This window comes from Drosophila elegans, unplaced genomic scaffold (genome assembly GCF_018152505.1).
Source record: "Drosophila elegans isolate 14027-0461.03 unplaced genomic scaffold, ASM1815250v1 contig_468, whole genome shotgun sequence".
NCBI classification, from domain to species: Eukaryota; Metazoa; Arthropoda; class Insecta; order Diptera; family Drosophilidae; genus Drosophila; species Drosophila elegans.
Genome location: NW_024545855.1, coordinates 1,530,142 through 1,547,986, shown reverse-complemented (window position 1 = coordinate 1,547,986; position 17,845 = coordinate 1,530,142). Strand labels below are relative to the sequence as shown.

Below are 17,845 nucleotides of genomic sequence, written 5' to 3'. Positions count from 1 at the left end.
AAACTCAAACTCGAGCTCAAACTCAACCTCTCCTCTTCTGTCTGACCCCAAAAGCTATTTGCAATTTAGACAAGTTATCGATTCAAGTCAAATATTATTAGAGTAATGGCTTTTAGCATTTATTTCTGTTTGGTTTTTCCCACACTTTTCCATTCGCTGAAATGCCTGTTTGCGCCACTTGTTCAATTAATCATAGAAAGTGCAATTTAGCAGTTGTCGCTGTCAGAAAAAAATATACAGTAGCTGCTTATAGGTAGATAACATCGATAATATCGAGCTATTTAAAAATATGGGATTGCTAATTTATGGTTTCCTAGTCAGTAGTTACCTGAATGTATGAAATACTATTAAATAATCCTTGATTATATTTTTTCAACAAAAAAATTATTTGGCTGCAGCAAATACTCTAATGTAAAAAAATTTTAAAGCACCAAATAAACAAAAACGAATATATTTAAAAATCCCACTTTAAAAGCAATAAAATAAGGTAGTAAATTTCTGTTTCGTCTAGTTAAATTAGTTTTGCATTTAACCTATAATGAACCAATTTTTTTCCTTTCACTAGCTAGCTATAAACCATCGACATGAATGAAAGGGTTCAGTAGCTTAATGGACTCAACAAAACTTTTATCCTCGCGCAAGGTGGTGTGTTGAAATAATCAATTTTCCTGCCCAATCGTTTCAGGCAAAGATTTGCATATATGCAGGCGGACCTATAAAGTTCCTCGAGCCCTTTTGCACCCTGTTTTCGACACTTTTTTCCCACTACGGAAATAGTAAACGCATGAAAAATTTAATGGCTCCGCAAGCCGTGCAGTCAATTGCGCCCTTTTAGGTCCTTACCGCCCCGCCAAAACGACTTCCGCTTGATTTACAGCTACATTTGTAAGCAGACACAAAACACTTAACAGCTAAAAAGGACTTTGCATAAGTAATGAGCCGAGGCAGCCCACTCGCGTGCATATATGTTAGTTGTGAGGTCCGTGGGCTTTAAGATCCTGAACGAAAGACGCAACCAGAACCAGCAACTGAAACTGAAACTTAAACTGAAGCGTTTTCTGCGATGTGCAGTAGAGCGAAGAATTCACTGACTTTTCACACATAGCTGCACACACTCGCACAAGCCATTGAAGGGATTGTAATACACTGCCCAAAAATGGATTCAAATCAATTGAGATTTAATACTAAGTTGAACTACATTTTTCTTAATATTAATAATATTTTTCATTTTTATAAAACCATTAAGGCATCTTAAAAGATAGCCAGATTAAATCCCCCTTTATATTTATTGGGAAAATTTATTGCCAGATTTTTTATTTAACCAAAGAATTATAACAATAACATAAATAGTATTTTTTAAAGTAATAGTATTCAAAAAAAATAATTATATTCAAACATAAACTTAATCAACTTTATAAAACAGCTGTTTTCAGTGCATAGTTTTCGGAAGGCAACGTGTGAGTTGGTGACTCCTCTCCATGACAACTTGATGGATGTGCGGGCATCAAGCAGCTGCTACAGTTAACCTCCGTCCATCATCCTCCCTAGAAATCGGCACCCGGCACCCATTGCCATCCAAGCCAGGATGAGCTCTTAACTCTGGCTGACCGCAAAAACAAAACAAATTTCGCACTGATTGCCAAAAGGGTTCTTTGGCCACGCCCCAGTTCACCTACGTCGCACTCCATAACGCTGCTTTAAACACAACCGGTTCGGGGGTTCCGACTTCATTAGGTCGCTATTCCCATTCCCATCCTAATCCCAACCCTCATCTTCATCCTCATCCCAATCCAAATCCCAATCCGAGTGTTAGGATGGGCGTGAATGGCTTCTGTTGGGAGCTGACCAAAAATTAATTGGCTGCTCTGAGCCGGCCGACAGCTGCCATTTTGTGCCTGCCATTTGCTACGCGTAGACATGTCAATTCCCCATGCTGAAAACACCACCCATCAGGACACCGGCCCATCGTCTGGCCACCAGTGCCTCCAGGTAGCTTAAAGATTTATGATAAAGCCAAGTAGCGGGCCTGAATTCGGAGAATGGCCGAAATGAAACCCCCAAATCGGTAGGTTGGTAGGTGGTGGTGGAAAACTTTATCCAACTTTCGCTTTAACTTTGGCATTGGCTCATTGCGGCTCGTTTATCTACGAAATGAAGGAATCTGATTGCCAAACGAAGCGTTCCCAGTTGGTCTTTCAACTGAAATATCGCGACGTTTGTTTGATGATTTTCCGAAATTATTCAGCTTGCTGAATATTAAAATAGCAAATAAAAGATAAATTGATTATATTTTATTGATGACATTTCGGGAATTTATTTTGTTGAATATATTTGTGCGTTTCCGAGAAGCACTTGGCAAATTGCAATCCAATCGACAGTGATTGAAAAGGCTATACTTTTTTTGTTCGTAGATAAAGAGATAGTAAATAGAGAAAATAATTATATCTTTTATATGTGTGTATATATGAAAAACATAGAGCTCAATATAAAATCTAAATGTTTAGCTAAAAAAATTTTAAGTTTAATAAAATACAACAAAATACAGCAAAAATAGAAAATGATATATAAGCTTAACTGAAAGCTTATACCAAACGGTTTTTTAATTCCAAATCTATTAGAACATTGTACAAATTTAATTCAAAAAGCACTGAAAATTTAAAGATATACATTTTCTGAACTCAACTACTGATATAATTCGCATCACTGCCAATCGGGTGGTTTAAAGTTGAGTCCAAGCCACCCTTCTCCTCGAGATTTGTGCGTGTCACAGCTTATGCTCTGGCTTAAGCGCTTAAAATGCTTTTTGACGAGAACAGCAACAACAGCAGAGGCGGTAGAATGATAAATTCGTTCCCTACCCATTGTTTCTAGATGGTTTCTAGATGGGTTTTCTCGTGTAAGCCACGCGCCGTCTACCAGCCCCATTCCCGTTTAGAAAAGCCCAGCCATTTGACATCCCACTCGGCCATTTTCCATTTCCCCAGCCCCGCTTTTCTGCACAGTAAGATATCTGTGTAAAATTTCCTTGCCTATTTTGTTTTCCCAAATGTTTTCCTTTTTTTTTTTTTTAAGCGCTGAAAATCGCAGCTTCACCAATTTGCGCTCAATTAATTTTGTAGCTACTCTTCTCACTCGGTTTTTTTTTTTTTGCTTGGCCTTACATTTTTATATTTGCGGCTGTTCTCTTACTTGTCATTTTCCGTCCCAAGCATAATTTATTAAGTTGCAAACATTTTGCGAGCATTTCGCGTTTACTTAAATATTCACGGCCATTGATGGGCCGCTGTAATTCAATTGCTTTTTCTGCCTTTTTCCCGGCTTTTGATGGGTATGCAGTAATTTCGTTTACTGTTATTAATTAACTGGCATTTTATGCAGATTTTAAAATGAAATTAATTGTGCATTAATTATGTTGTAATCACGTAATCATAATTCACGCATTTGCAGTGAGACTGCAATCGGTTAAAGGGCATCAGCACGTGTCACACGACATTTAATTACATTGGTCAAGTGGTCATATACAAAGGTAAAAATATAATTGACAGAGGTGAAAAGTCAAAAGATATATAAATCTGTAAGCCACACAGAAAATTAAATCCTAAGGGATGTGATTTTGTTGACAAATTAAATAAATACATATTTTATTTTAAATAAATGTTGGTATTTTTAACAATAACTATATAACAAATAGTAGTATAATTTATTTATTTTGGATCTGCTGATTGTGAGATTGCTAAGGTTATTGGATAATAATTAAGTATACGCCAAGTTGAACTACTAAAACCGAATCGATTGTTTGCTCAAAATATTCTACACTCAATGAGTTTTAAAAGTTGACACGCATGAAATGTGTTGAAGCAATATTCTTGTTATTAGTTTCCAAATACCACTTAATGACACATCAGAGTCTCTCTTAACCAAAATTAGAAGCCAAATCAACTGGGGTACCTTATGCCCTCAATGCAATTATTGTACTGCAAGGATTTCTCATATCCAGTTGCTGCATTTGCTGTCTTCCCTTTGAATTGTGAGTGGTTAATCCTTCGAATCTAATGCCTGCTCTTGGCTGGAGATGTTAGCTTCGGCGCAGGACTCTTTGAAAGCCCTTGACAGCAGGCAAATCCCGATTTCGTCCTTCTCTGCTTTCAGTTTTCTGCTCTATAGCTACAGCTACTGCCTGCAATATTTTTCACACTTGATATAACAAGCAGCCATTTGTTGGTCCTCCTTGCTACATTGCTCACTTTCCCAAGGATTGCTCCAGGTGTCTGTGACTGTGTGAGTGTGTGCACCTCGCAGCTTGTTTGTATTTGTTTTCGTGTTTGTGCCTGTGTTTGTGTTTGTAATGGCTCCCAAAGCGCACAAACAAAACTGTCATCCAAATTGCAGTTGCTGCAGTTGGTGGCATGAAAAAGGCAGACAGCAGCAGCTGGAAGCAGCACTTCGATAAATGCAGCTTTAAAATCAGCAATTCGTTTTGAAAATCATAGGAATGTCGCTTAGGTGCAGCCGAAGAAAGCACTCTAATAAATGCAGTTCTAAAATTTGCATTCCCATTTGGAATTTTCAGTTTGAAGTGTGATGCTTTCAGTAAACGCACATACAACCAGCTTATTATTTTAAACTCAGCAACTCGTTATGAAAGTCAAAGAAATAACGTTTCACAAAAGCCGAAGGAATCTATATAATTTTGTAAGTTTAAAGCAATTTAAAAAGTAATATGTATCCTTTTTCTGATCACAAAAAATTGTTGTTCTCAAGGACTTCTAAATTGAAGCTATATTTATTTTACCATTAAGCGATAGGTAGTTTCTGCCAGTGCAGATGCAGGATAAAAACCAGCCGGCAGATGTTTCCACAGACCGAACTAAGTCAAAGCGAAATTCGCCTGCGCTCGTTTGCCGCCTCTAATGCAATTTTTATGCTGCACTAGCTCCGCCGCTTGTCAAAGCTGGAAGCTTCCGTTGCCATCTCCTTGGCATTGTTTCCCGGCTTCCTAGTCTACGGCAGCGGTTCGTCCTGTAGCCAGGCTACAAAGGCGATGCGCTTATTAAATTGTCTACTGGCCTGCCCCACGCCAAACTCTACCTCGATTTCATTTTTCTATCTGGCCTTTCGTTTTGCAGCTCTGATCGAAATATCTGAGACATAATGCAATCTGCACACCGCCAGCTTCATTCCCACCAGCAGCTTCATTAAATGCAATCCCTGGCTGGTCCTGGCTGAATGTCCTCGTTTCAGACGTTTCAGACACTGCCTTTGATTATTATGCTCTTTCGCATGGAGAGATTATTATTCGGATTGAGTTGCAGCAAAGGGAATTCTTAAATTGCTGTATTTTTCTAGCAAATATACCAGTTTTATTATGTTAAAATAATCATGTTTTCTTGGATTATTATCTTGGCGGAGAAATAATAAAAACTTTCCACTTTTACAACACAAAACACTCGCGTTACACAATTATTTATTAATAAAACCGGGATTTAAGCAAACATAGTTAAAAGTTCTCGCACATTACGGAAACAGATTTTTAAGTTTTTTGTTTAGATTTATTATTTAAATAACTTTAATTATTCAGTAAAATTGTATAACTTTTATGATTATAAAACATTTGACAGACATTTAATTGCTGTAAATTAGGTTCCCTTAAAACGTAAACTATTAAGTCTTGTGACTTTTGTTTCTTTATTTACCAGTATTTCATAGTTTTTTAAGATTCCCTTGACCAACGTCATTAATATCAATTTTCCAAAACTTTCGTTCAAATTAATTTTTTCTCAAGCCAACTATGAAACGAAAACTTTGTCAAGTCAGCCCCAGCCAATCTTTTCGTACAAGTGAGTTACTGAAGTATACATAGAGCGGAATATGTTTTTCCCTTTTTTTCCCATCCACTTCAAAATGGATGGCTGAACAAAACACCTCTGTTCATGAAGGAGAGAAATAAAGGACAATGGCAGGACTCACCTTTCACCAGCGTGAGGATGCCCAGCGGCATGACCAGAACGGCGACCATTAGATCGGTGATGGCCAGCGACATAAGGAAGTAGTTTGTCACATTCTGAAGCCGGCGCTCCCAGGCGATGGCCAGGCAAACAAGGATGTTTCCGGCCGCAGTTCCCAGGACGAGGACGAGAGCTAAGAGGGCCCAGTAGTTGTTGGCATCGAAGGGGACATCCTCGATGCGGTTGGTTGTGGCATTGCCATCGCCACTAACATTCCACCTGGCCAGCAGCAGTTGATTATGCCGAAGGCTGTCGTTTCCGCCTGGACTCTCCTCCTCCTCCCACAGGACCAGGTGCTCCGAGCTGCTCCACTCCTCCAGTCCACCGCTGTCGTTGTAGGCACCCAGCGAGGCATACACATCCTCTTCCATTCCGCGTTATTATTCCTATTGTGCGCCGTCTACTCTGATTGCTGCAAATGCCGCATGCTAATTAGCCAACGCATATGCAACGCAATCGCACAAAAAGGCCACAGATTCGAGTGGATTCGAATTGCAAATGCACCGGAAATGAGTGAAGGGAGCAGGATCAGGATCCCGCGAAAGGGACAGGACAGGAAAGAACAGAACAGGACCGGACAGGACTGGACAGGACGTGCTCACGGCACCACGACGACTTCAACGGCAACCGAACGGATATTGGCGGCAAACATTTTATGCCACGGAATCGCCGGAAGTTTTTGCTGCAATCGAGAAGAGAAGAGAATGGAAAAATTAAAGAAAACTATTTCGATGGGCAATCTTTGGAGCGAAAAAAATTACTTTGAAGCTTAATTAAACAGCAGAATCTTAAAGAATTTAAGCACTTTTCCATTTAAATGTTGTTAAAACAGTGAAGCTTAGTGAGTAAACACAGAAGCAAATTCAATTTGTTGATAAGATAAGACACCTAAAGGATTTATTTTACTTATATAGACATATATAATATGAGTAAGTTATAATAATATATATAAAATGATTTAATGGAGCCTTAGTTTCGATTTTTTTAGCAACATGCTACTTAGTTTTTATATATAATATTTATTTGACATTAATTAAATTCAATATATTAGGAGTTTAATAAACACCAGGAAATTTATTACAAAGCCCAAGTTTAGTTTAATTTTGGTCTTCTAATTTACAAATTCCCTCATGTTGACATTTGGCTTCTGTCTGGTTGGCCTGGTTATTTTATCCGCCCAATTGGCTTAAAGTCGATAAGTCATAGCACAGCTCCATGAGTAATAACTAATGGGCGGCCATAAATTATCCCGACCTCCGCCCACTCCTTTTTACTCGATTTTCTGCTCTCTATTCAGACGATTGGACGACATAATTGCATTTGATTTGCAGGAACTAAGGGCAATCGGTAGTTGCCGCCGGGGCAAAAGGGACTTTGAATAATCGAAATCGATAGTGATAAGCAACAATAACAGAAATCAAATCAATTCTCCGCCTGCGTATGTCACAAACATGGATAATTAATTGAGACATATTTCACGCAACGGACAGAGACAGAGGCCTCTGGAACAATGGCAGCAGAGCCAATATCCAAAATTCAAAACAGCCCTAAAAGCCCATGCAACCGCAGACAGAGACCACTAGTATCGGTGGACTATTGTGTTTGCCCTGGACAGCACTAACATGAAATTTATTTCGAAAACAAAGAAATAACACAATTCCCCAGCCGCAGAAGCATAACTAAGAGTGGTCAGGTTGGAGGGAAGGCACAAGAGCAGAAAGGGCCACTTTTGAAGCTGTTCTTGGGTCGAACAGACAAACAAGTAAGGAAGCTACAATAAGAGAAAAACAAGAACCTAATAAATATAAACAAAATACGCTACACACTACACTTTCCAGTTGCTAAAATGAAGATGGTTTATATTGATTTATTATGAATTTTTAGCGAATTCTTAGTGTTATCACCAAAGATTGTAGAATACAAAAGTTCTAGCTTAAAATTTGAGTGTTTTATACTATATTATGCGCTACAATTTCAAAAAAGTTTACTAAAAGATAAGCATTTCTTTTAAAAAATATTTGTAATAACTGAAAAATAGTTTAACATTAACTAAACATTTTATTTATATATTACAATTTAAGAATTGTACGTGAAATGTAAAAGTATTTTTCATATTTTACTTTAACAAAATATAAATGAAAGAATCATGTCCATGTCCAGTTGTAAATGCTAAAATATTAATACTTTACGTCTTGTTTAAGAAGATTTATGATTATTATTTTTTTTAATTTTAAATTCTACTCAGTTACAAGATGTTATTATTGTTAGCAACTTTGTCGATATATTTTCTCCGTGCAGCCGCAACAGCAGGCTCAACTCTGCAAAACAATACACAACATTCGCAGAGATCGAAGGAATTTCAATGGTGGTGGTGAACAAATCGAACAACTTTGGGAAGGGACCTCAACTTGACAACACCTTGTTGACTTTGCGAGGAGCTGGGCCACTGGCTCGTTTCCGTCTGCACGTCCTGCCAAATGCTCAAGTGTCAATGTTGTTGTTAATTAATTTTCCCGACTGACTGACTGACTTGGCTGACTGATGCATGCCACCAGATAAGTGGGGCACCCACTTCATGCTAACCCTTGCCGAAGTCCGGACAGGCGCCTTGATAAACTGTTTGTTTGCCCCGTTGTTGGCCAACTTGTAGTTGCCGTTTCCTCTGTCACTGCAGCCGGCTAATGACAGCCAAATGGCCACTTCATATGTACTCGTACATTGGTCAAAGGTCGTGTCGGGTGCGTGTCGAGTGTTCCTGTGTGTGTGTGTGTGTGTTTGTTTGTGTGGGCGTCAAGTGTTTAAATTTCCAGCTGCTACAATTATATTTATAGATTAGTTCGTAAAACAGGCCACAAAAAGCTTTTTAGGACAGATAGAAAGGCGAAGGCTCAAGACCTTAAGGGTATAACCTCTAAAAGTTCGAATTTCAAAAATATAAACTAGAATTCTATAAGGGCAAATCTATTTATATATATTTTTCATTTTATTTGAATATGAAAGATCTGAATTTGTTCTGATGTTGAGGCATAATTTATTTAGTATTCATTAATATACAAATTATGTAAAATTTATACTTATGCAGGTTGTACAAATTTCAAGAGTGGTGTCTTTTTACTCTGCCCTAAATTCCATCCTTAAAGAGTAACCGCCATTCATATAAATAACATTAAATTCTTTTCGAGCAAAAAATAGCATGTCAGCACATTACAGAACCGAAAATAGTCAGGCCCGAGCCCATAATCATTGTTCAGTCCCCCCCACTCCTGACCAACGCGTTGGACATGAATTGCAGAAAAGCCATATTTTCGTGAGGGGAGCTACGAGCTATGTGAATTTAGGTGGGCAGGTATCGAATAAAAAGCGAAGCACCATTAGTCATATTAATCCCGGTGGAGTCATTAAGTCGTAAAACAGCGAAAGGTAGCCAAAATGCGAGGCAGCCGGGTCGAAAAAGTGAATTCGGGCGGGGCGAGGCAAGACGACTTTTGTTTGTCTGTCACTTCATTGATAGACATAAACCGACTATGTGGGTCAATTTCGGCTGTTTGCCGCACCGTCAGAGTCAATAAATAAGTAAACGGCACGAATTTAAGGTACCGAAGGCGTATACGTAATATGAAGAAAGTGTAGGAAGCATAAAAATGGGGAAATGAGGGTTATAACTTTTATTGGTTAATAAGTATTATTTTTAGTTGGGTTTTATTCAGAGTTAAGAGATTTTAGCTAATAAAACTAAAGCCTTAAAACTTACTAAAACAGCCTGGAAAATTAAAAAAAAAATACCTATCTTTAAGATATTGCCATAACTGTAAAAATTACTTGAAACTTCATTAATTTAATAACTTCTTTAAAAATTGAGCAAGAAAAACACCTTTAATACCCACCTGATTAATATACAATTCAAATATTTGCTATTGCCTTTCCTTTAATACAAAAATAAAGTGTTGTTGGCCAACATAGAATCGAATTTTCATGGAAATCCAGCAATCGGTATGGCTTCCGGGGAAGCCAGGCTCAACTGCCCAATCCGATCAGTGTTTCCACTCAATTCCACTTCTCCAGCATGCCATTCCCAGTTCTTCGGAGCCCGGGAGGCTGAGTTCAACTAATCGCATGCTCATTGCTCATCCGCCGCCCTTTCCCCGGCACATTGCTTATCCGCAGCGTAATCGGCCGGCTTCCCGGAGCGGTGCACACATCGCATCACGCATACGCCACGTCGGCCCGCCCAAGGGGGAATATCTGTTTCACTGGCTCTGCTAATGTGTACTGCCTATGGGGCAAAAAACACAATCCAAGGTACCGCAAACACTGCGCAAATATTTGCTTTAAAATATCTTTCACATGTCAACGACAAGCGGCCACCACACGGTAACGCGGAAAAAGGAAAACTGAGACAGGTGCGGTCGCTAGGTATTTTTATTTGCCTGGCAGCTTAAGCACGCAATTTGATTTAATTTCTGTTCGCTTTATTTATTTATGATTTTTTGCAACGATCAAAGCAAAACGAAACACACAACAATTTCGAGGCCATTGAAATTTGAATTTAAACCTCAGCAAGAGCAAAAATTGAAAAGAGCGCTGACATTGGCTCCCTTTCGAGATTCAATTGCGAAATCGCTTGCCATTTATGTTTTAATGAATTTTGAATGAACCTTAAAAAATTAATCAAAAACACAGTCACATTAGCAGCCATAAAATGGTTTAAATGGTCTTGAAGAATATCAAGCTTTGCTTCCAGTAACAAAAATTTCCCCAAACTTTTACCTAGAAATGAAAAAATTACTGACATGTTTGCCATCCATCTCCACTCTGTCATCCAGACATATGTGCATGCATGTCGACTACTTTTGGCCGCTGATGTAATGCGTAATATTCCGCTAACTAGACTTTTCCGGCTTGCCGAAAACAATTCTACTCCGTTAAGTCAAGTCAACGAACCGCACCCTTTGGTGGAAAAACTACCGGCGATTAATCACAGTGACAATTGTGCGAAACAGTTTTGTATTTTGGCGCAGTTGATCTGACGCACTGGAATTATTCCCATGACTTTTAGGAAAAATAAAGCTAGTATATAACCACAAATATTATAAAAATTATTATTTTATAAACGTTTTTAATGGCTAAAACTACTCTAGCTAGATTTATTAAGCGAAAAGATGGTGTAAAAGTCAGTATACAGTCACAAACTCCCAATTTAACGTACTAGGAAATATGTTTTCTCTAATTAGGCATTCTGCCTGATATAAATCATGCAAAACTTAACTCAGACGACAACTTTCGCTCAAGGAAATTCCAAAGAATAAGTTCGTTTTCGAAAGCTTGAAGGCTAGAGCATTTTAGTTTCAGTCAAAACAAAAATATTCTTTTTTATATCCATTCATAGTATACTTTGCGGTGTGCCATTAATCACACAAAGCTGCCGCCAGCCCCGGTTACCCGCACTCGGACATCCTGGGCGAGCCGGCAGCCCAACTAGTTGTCATAGCAAGTTGACACTTAAAATGTTAGCTAAATTTACACATGCACTCAGCTCGAAGTCAACAAATGGAGAGGGCTTCCTGGCGACGTTAAACAATGCTCTCGTGTGGCTCAAGGATTCCGATGCCGGAGTCTTCGGTGGCTGGTGGCTGGATGTGAATGGTTGTGGGTGGCCCCTGGATGGGTGGATGGTGACTGATGGCAGGCGGCAAGTCTAACACTTATCGTTCATTATTATCTATCGCCATCGCAGCACAACCACCGTCCTAGACACCACCCACATGGTCGCACACACTTAATTGATTTCTTTACTGTTGCCTTGCCATTTCTTTCACGATGAAGAAATACGCACCGTATACGCAACTTGGCTAAGACAATGGTATGTTCACAGGGAAAGTACAAAAAAACGTTTGTATTTGTATTTAATCAAATAACAAATTAATATCTGTTAAATCAAAACACTCGGAAAAGCTATTTAGATATCTCTGAACATAACAATAGTAATATAAAGAAACCTATTAGTCAGAATTAAGTACATAAAAAATACAAAAAAAAAAAATAATAAAATTCATAGTATGAACCTTCTCTACCAATGAATTTGAAAAGTGTTTTTATTATTATTAAATAAGAAATCGAAAAATAATTTAATGTTTATGAAATTAAGTACTCAAAAAGGTTCTTCTGGATCACTGAGATAATCATTAAAAGTATAAAGCAAGAATCCATAGGCTAGCCATTTAGATAAAAAAATTCAAGCATTATAAGACATAACATTTAAAGTGGAATAGTTTTATTAATATGTATGCCTTTAAATGGTAAATCAGATATGTTTATATATACAAAACAAACAAATTAGGCAAAAAGTAGATTATTTAATTCAGTTCACAAAAGTATTTTGTTATTTATAAACAAAAAAGTCATTGCCAAATTCATTCATTACAAAAATAGTTATCATGTGTAAATATACCAATTTTAAAATAAATAAATATATATGATAAAGAATAAAAAAGTTTTTAAAATGAGAAATCATAAAAAAATTGTAGCGTATTAACTGTATAGATCAAATATCTTTTAACCAAAGCATATTTATAAGCTTGAGATGCAACTTGGTGCAACTGTTCTATAAAAAGCCAGCGAATCGATGATAATCTCAGGGGATATCTTTCTCTGAAACCTTGTTATAGTTTCAACCACAGCACATCGAGCAATCGGCGGGGGCGTGTCCGCCCTCCAACGATTTCAACGACCCTCGAGCAAAGACGGAGCTAAGGGAGAGTCCTGGGCCTGGGCTATAAATTAAATTCTTATGCGAAGGGGGCTGGCAATTAAGGCACGAATGTGTGACAAAGACCGCGATGCAGGACGTGTGTGGGCGGATGGGGTGAAAAGTGCGAGGAACCCGTGTGGTTTCATTGACAATTTCATTAGCTTGTCGGGCGCAAGTTTCCACAGGGGTAGTGCCTGGAGCAGCTCCACCCGCTGATGCAATTAGTAAGCAAGCTAAACTAATTAAGCAAAGCCGGGCTCCAGCTCAATGGAATTCCCTTCATTTACGGCTAATGTCACGCTGCAGCGCACAGAAATGAAACAAGATTATTTAGGTCTACCTATTTTTAAAATAATATGTATAATATTGGAATAAATATACTCTGAAGTTAATGATTGATATAAGACATCTGATATTATGGTATAAATATATTACGTTGAGTGAGCCGTAAACTTTTGTGAAGTGCAATTTAAGTCGCGGCCAAGCCGCCTTACTCTTTTCCCTGGATTTTCTTTTAATTGTTTTGCGCGAAGAAAAAGGAAACACGCCCACCGAAAACGCCTCCACATGAGTTATGTAAGCTCATTTAACGGGCGCCTAATTGCTAGGCAATTACACGGGAAATTGACAATGGCAAAACAATTAGAAGGACACTGGCACTCTGGGCACAATGGGGCGTGGCTCAGACAAACACACACTAACACACCCACGCACACTCACAGCCCCCACAGCCTCCCAGGAATAAGGATTTTGCCAGCAAGAGTCAAGGCCAAAGTAAGACATTCTGGGAAAATCAAATAAATTATGGGCGCAACACAAAAATCGTCGAATGTGCGGAGTCGGGAGAAAAAAGAATCGGAGACAAAGCACGGGAAGCCCAAATCAAATTGAGATTTATGAGTCCACTGATGTGTGTCTAGGTCAGCCCAAAGTCCTTTTCCACTGATATCCTTGGTGTTGTTGTTGCTTGCCATATTTACTATTAGGCCAGACGGACATCTGGCTTCAATTTTTCACGTTGTGTCTTCCATTATTTTTTGGCCGGTCTCACAGGTGTGAAGGAAGGACAATGGGAGCGGAAAAACCCGAACTCACAAAAAGGAAAAAGTTCTCATCGCCGGCCAAGGCGCAGGCCAAAGTATTATATCAGCACGTATAATTTATTATATTGATTTGCTCAGTGGCAAAACAAGAAAAAATTGCAGGAAATTGGTCCCGCATGCCACTAAAATACTCTTTCTTCAAACGATATTTTCTAGCTATTGGAAGAGAGTTATTTATTTATTAAAAAAATATATTTATTTATAAGAAATTTATGCCAAATATGTAAATATTAAGCTAAGATTTTTGTTTATAGTTTGTATTAAGTAAATATGATTTCAGGAAATATAGTATCTTTTTAAAATCAGATATTTGCCAGCTAACAACTTAAATACTTTGATTATATTGTTATACAAAGGAGAACAACTTTTTTAATGACATAGCAAAGTTGATGGACCCGCAGCTGATTTAAGAGGAAGTGAATAAAGCTATCCAATAGTTGACCGCATTTCCCAATTTCCCTCATTACGTATCTGAACACGAATTTCGTGGCAAATTTTGATGGCATATTTACCCATTTGCGTGCATCAATTATTTATATAGCTGCAATAGGGCCAAACGCCTTGCCTGCGTCGATTTCGATTTGTGTCATAAATTGGCAGCTGTGTGGAAAACGGTGGGAAAGGAGGAGGTGGTGTTTGGCAATAAAAATAAGCGGCCATAAAATTCAATTATAGCCACAACAAGTGCAGACATTGCAGAAGTACAAACACCAGTAAACACCCGACAATGTTGGCTCCCAGGCAATCATGACAATCAATTGTGCCTGCATCCGTGGCTTGCAAGCTGCAGCCACCGGCATCGGCATCGAAATAGGAATCGGCATCCTTTGGTTACCCACAACCGACATATGAATAACGTGGGAAGTCATTCGCAGACACCCCACCAGCAAATGCCACATGTATCGCTACAATTTGGTTAGTTTTCACAGTGAGATGTCCTGCGACCAGGTCCTGCCACTCGCGGCACAATTTTAGTTACTTTCTGGCTGCAACTACATTGTGCGGACGGAATTGTACACAAAAAACAATTTTTAGAAGGAAGAGCCACCATAGTAAACAGACAGATAAATAAAGACCTTACATTTTAATTTAGTTTTAAATAAATTCAGCCCTTCACAAACTAAAGTTTCTTTTCAATAAATAATTTTTTTTTATAATTTTTATTGTTTTTAGTTACAACATAAAGCATGTTATTTATTTTAGAAAAGTAGTTTCTTTATGTCATTGACATACATGTGCTGCATATTAATAAAAGCTAAAAACATAAAATCTTCATTGTTAAACCTTTTTTTTCCGTGTACCTATTTACATTTTAATCCCATGCACTACTATAAATTCACAACAATGCATCCGAAGTGTACTTATCGAACAAACTAGTTGGAAACGCACTCAGGACCCCACTCACAATCATGGAAACTTTCGAAGTCATACATTTTCGAATGAACCGATGTGCACAAACGCAGCTCGTTTGTTAAGTGGCCCATTAAGAATTTATTTAAAAAGTGTAGAGGGCACACATACTCATAACGATTTATCCATCGATGCGAAACAACAAGTAGTTAAAGGCATTAATAAATTGTATAGTTTGGTAACAAATAAGAAATTAACAAGAGTATTAAATTGCCTTGGTTGTATTTGTCATAAATTGTGTCATAAACACATCACTTTAACTTTTTAAGTTTCAGAACTTTATTGCTACGGTTAATTTTAGCATTGGCTACATTCATGGTATTTACATTATTTTGTTGAAAAGTTCTTCTGGTAAATGGAGGACAAGTTAACAAAATGGTTTATTTGATTAATTAAGTTTTAGGAACAATCATGGAAAGCAAATATTATTTTTGGAAATAACCTACGGAAAACGTGTATTGCATACTTGAATGGATATTTTCCCACATTTGTATTCCAAGGATGCTAAAAGCCCGAGTCATTTAATTTGCAGTTTCATAGCAGCACTTTCTAAATGTCCTTACACTTTGTTGCCTTCACCGCCAACAGTTTTAAAATGAAATCAAATATTCATTGGCAAATATAATTGCCCAACTGTGTGCTTTGCCCGGCTTCGCCTTTTAATTAAGTTGCCAGCTCCGCAAATAGCGTTCACTCGGCATTCGCATGCATGTTGTAAATGCTCTCCATGTGATTTCCCCACTGGACTCTTGAGCGCCACGGGCATGGCCAAATCGGGAAAAAGACGATTAGGGACGGAAAAGGGGAGTATAAATGGCAGTCCATATAACCTACGTCAGAAATCGACGCCAGCGAGCGAACGGTAAAAGTACAAATGATAATTATAACTGCTATATATATACCTTGTACATATACCACCACTACTGCTTAATAATAAAAACCAATGGCAACAAATATTGATAAGTGCAATTGGAAATATTTGCACAACGTTTAGTGGTAAACATTGTAAATTGCATTTAGATACATTGGTATCTGGATATAAATCGATTTTTTCCATGAGTTCTATATGCAGGCAAACACTTGAGGTATTTAAGAATAGAGACCTTGTTTTAAATTTATCTAATGAATTGACTTCTATGAAAGTAAATGAAATTCATTATGATCGTCGGAAGAAATCATTTATTTAGTTGAACAACTATTATACAATTTAGATGCCTAAAAGCAAAGCAAAGTATATAATAATGATTTATGATTAAAGACATATTAAAAAGCTATATACATAGCACACATTTAAAAAATTATAAAACTCGGTAGTTTTATTTATACGTTTTATATTAATTTTTCCATTTATTTACTTCTAATCCATCTATTTTCACACTTAAGTTAATGAGGACCTTATTGGTTCAAATTGGGCTTTGCATCTCATCCAATGGGCTATTGTCTAATGGCAACACTTTATGGCTTTTTAATGAGCCCCAAAATGTGCGGGCCATAAATCAAAGCCTTATACGAAGGGCGGGTCTAATAAGTGGGTGGGTGGTTGGTTGTTTGGGTGGCTGTTTAAGTTAACACATCACCCGCCATCCACACACATGGACACATATGCAGTCGTAGTATCGCAGCATTATGGGAAGCTTATCGCAAACTCAGCATCACCAGCATCGATGGCGAAGCTGTCTCCTGCCTAATGCCATGAAATCCTATCAATTTTCCCTGCCCAGCAACAAATTTAAATATTTATGCTGTGGCATAGGCCTGCAACAAAAGCACGGAAAAGGAAAGGTTCCAAAATTGGCAATAAAAAAGTTTTTTCGGGGGGATGAGATGTGATAGAAAATAGACGCCTAACCAAATTGAACCCAAGAGCGTCCAAGCACTTAATTGAACCTATCAATATGTAAATGTGTATGTGTACCTATACCAATATAGGCCATGTGTTTATTTGGGAGTTTCCTTGTTGCCTTTTCATACAGAGAGGACTATTTTGCCATTATTTATTTATTTATTTTTTAATTTTTTATTTGACTAATTTAAGTGTGCAGCTGCCTTTTATCCCTCACTAAAAGTTTATTTTTTCGCCATTTCACCAGTTTAATGGTCACGTTCATCTTCTCAGAAACTCTAAAGCTTGAACTGTCCATTAATTTGGGATTTTATTTTGCTGTGCTTTACTTTTTCTAGTTTTAAGTTTTTTGGCTGCAGTACGTGCTTCAGTAAAAGCAAGAGAAAATTAAGTTTTCTCTGGTCTTAACCAACTAAAAGTTAAATTAGCAAAAAATCTGTTCATGAATTATTTGTTTAGATTATAGATAACACATTTTTAAATTTAATTCATAATATTATTCGATAAATTAGTATACATATTTTTGTCAGTCTCTTAATGAAACATAAATATATATTTTCAAGATCAACAAGTGTGATAAATGACTGGGTTGAAAAGTCTTTCAAGAGTACTTTTATTTTATTTCCTAAGGCAAAAACTCTCGTAAAATATATATAGGGATATTGCCCTATAGAAAAATTTTAAAATTTCATGTCCTGAGACAAAAACTGCAGTTAAACCTATGACTTATATTAAT

The 17,845-nt window shown here is 37.5% G+C and overlaps 1 protein-coding gene across 1 annotated transcript in view; it reads right to left on the bottom strand.

Moving 5' to 3' along the window:
* Nucleotides 1-17,845, bottom strand: part of LOC108144055 — a 48,693-nt gene that overhangs the window by 27,016 nt on the left and 3,832 nt on the right. Inside the window, exon 2 of the mRNA XM_017268699.2 lies at nucleotides 5,968-6,687. Within this exon, the coding sequence (XP_017124188.1) occupies nucleotides 5,968-6,376 (409 nt within the window). The 5' untranslated portion in view covers nucleotides 6,377-6,687. The remainder of the gene's footprint in view (nucleotides 1-5,967; nucleotides 6,688-17,845) is intronic.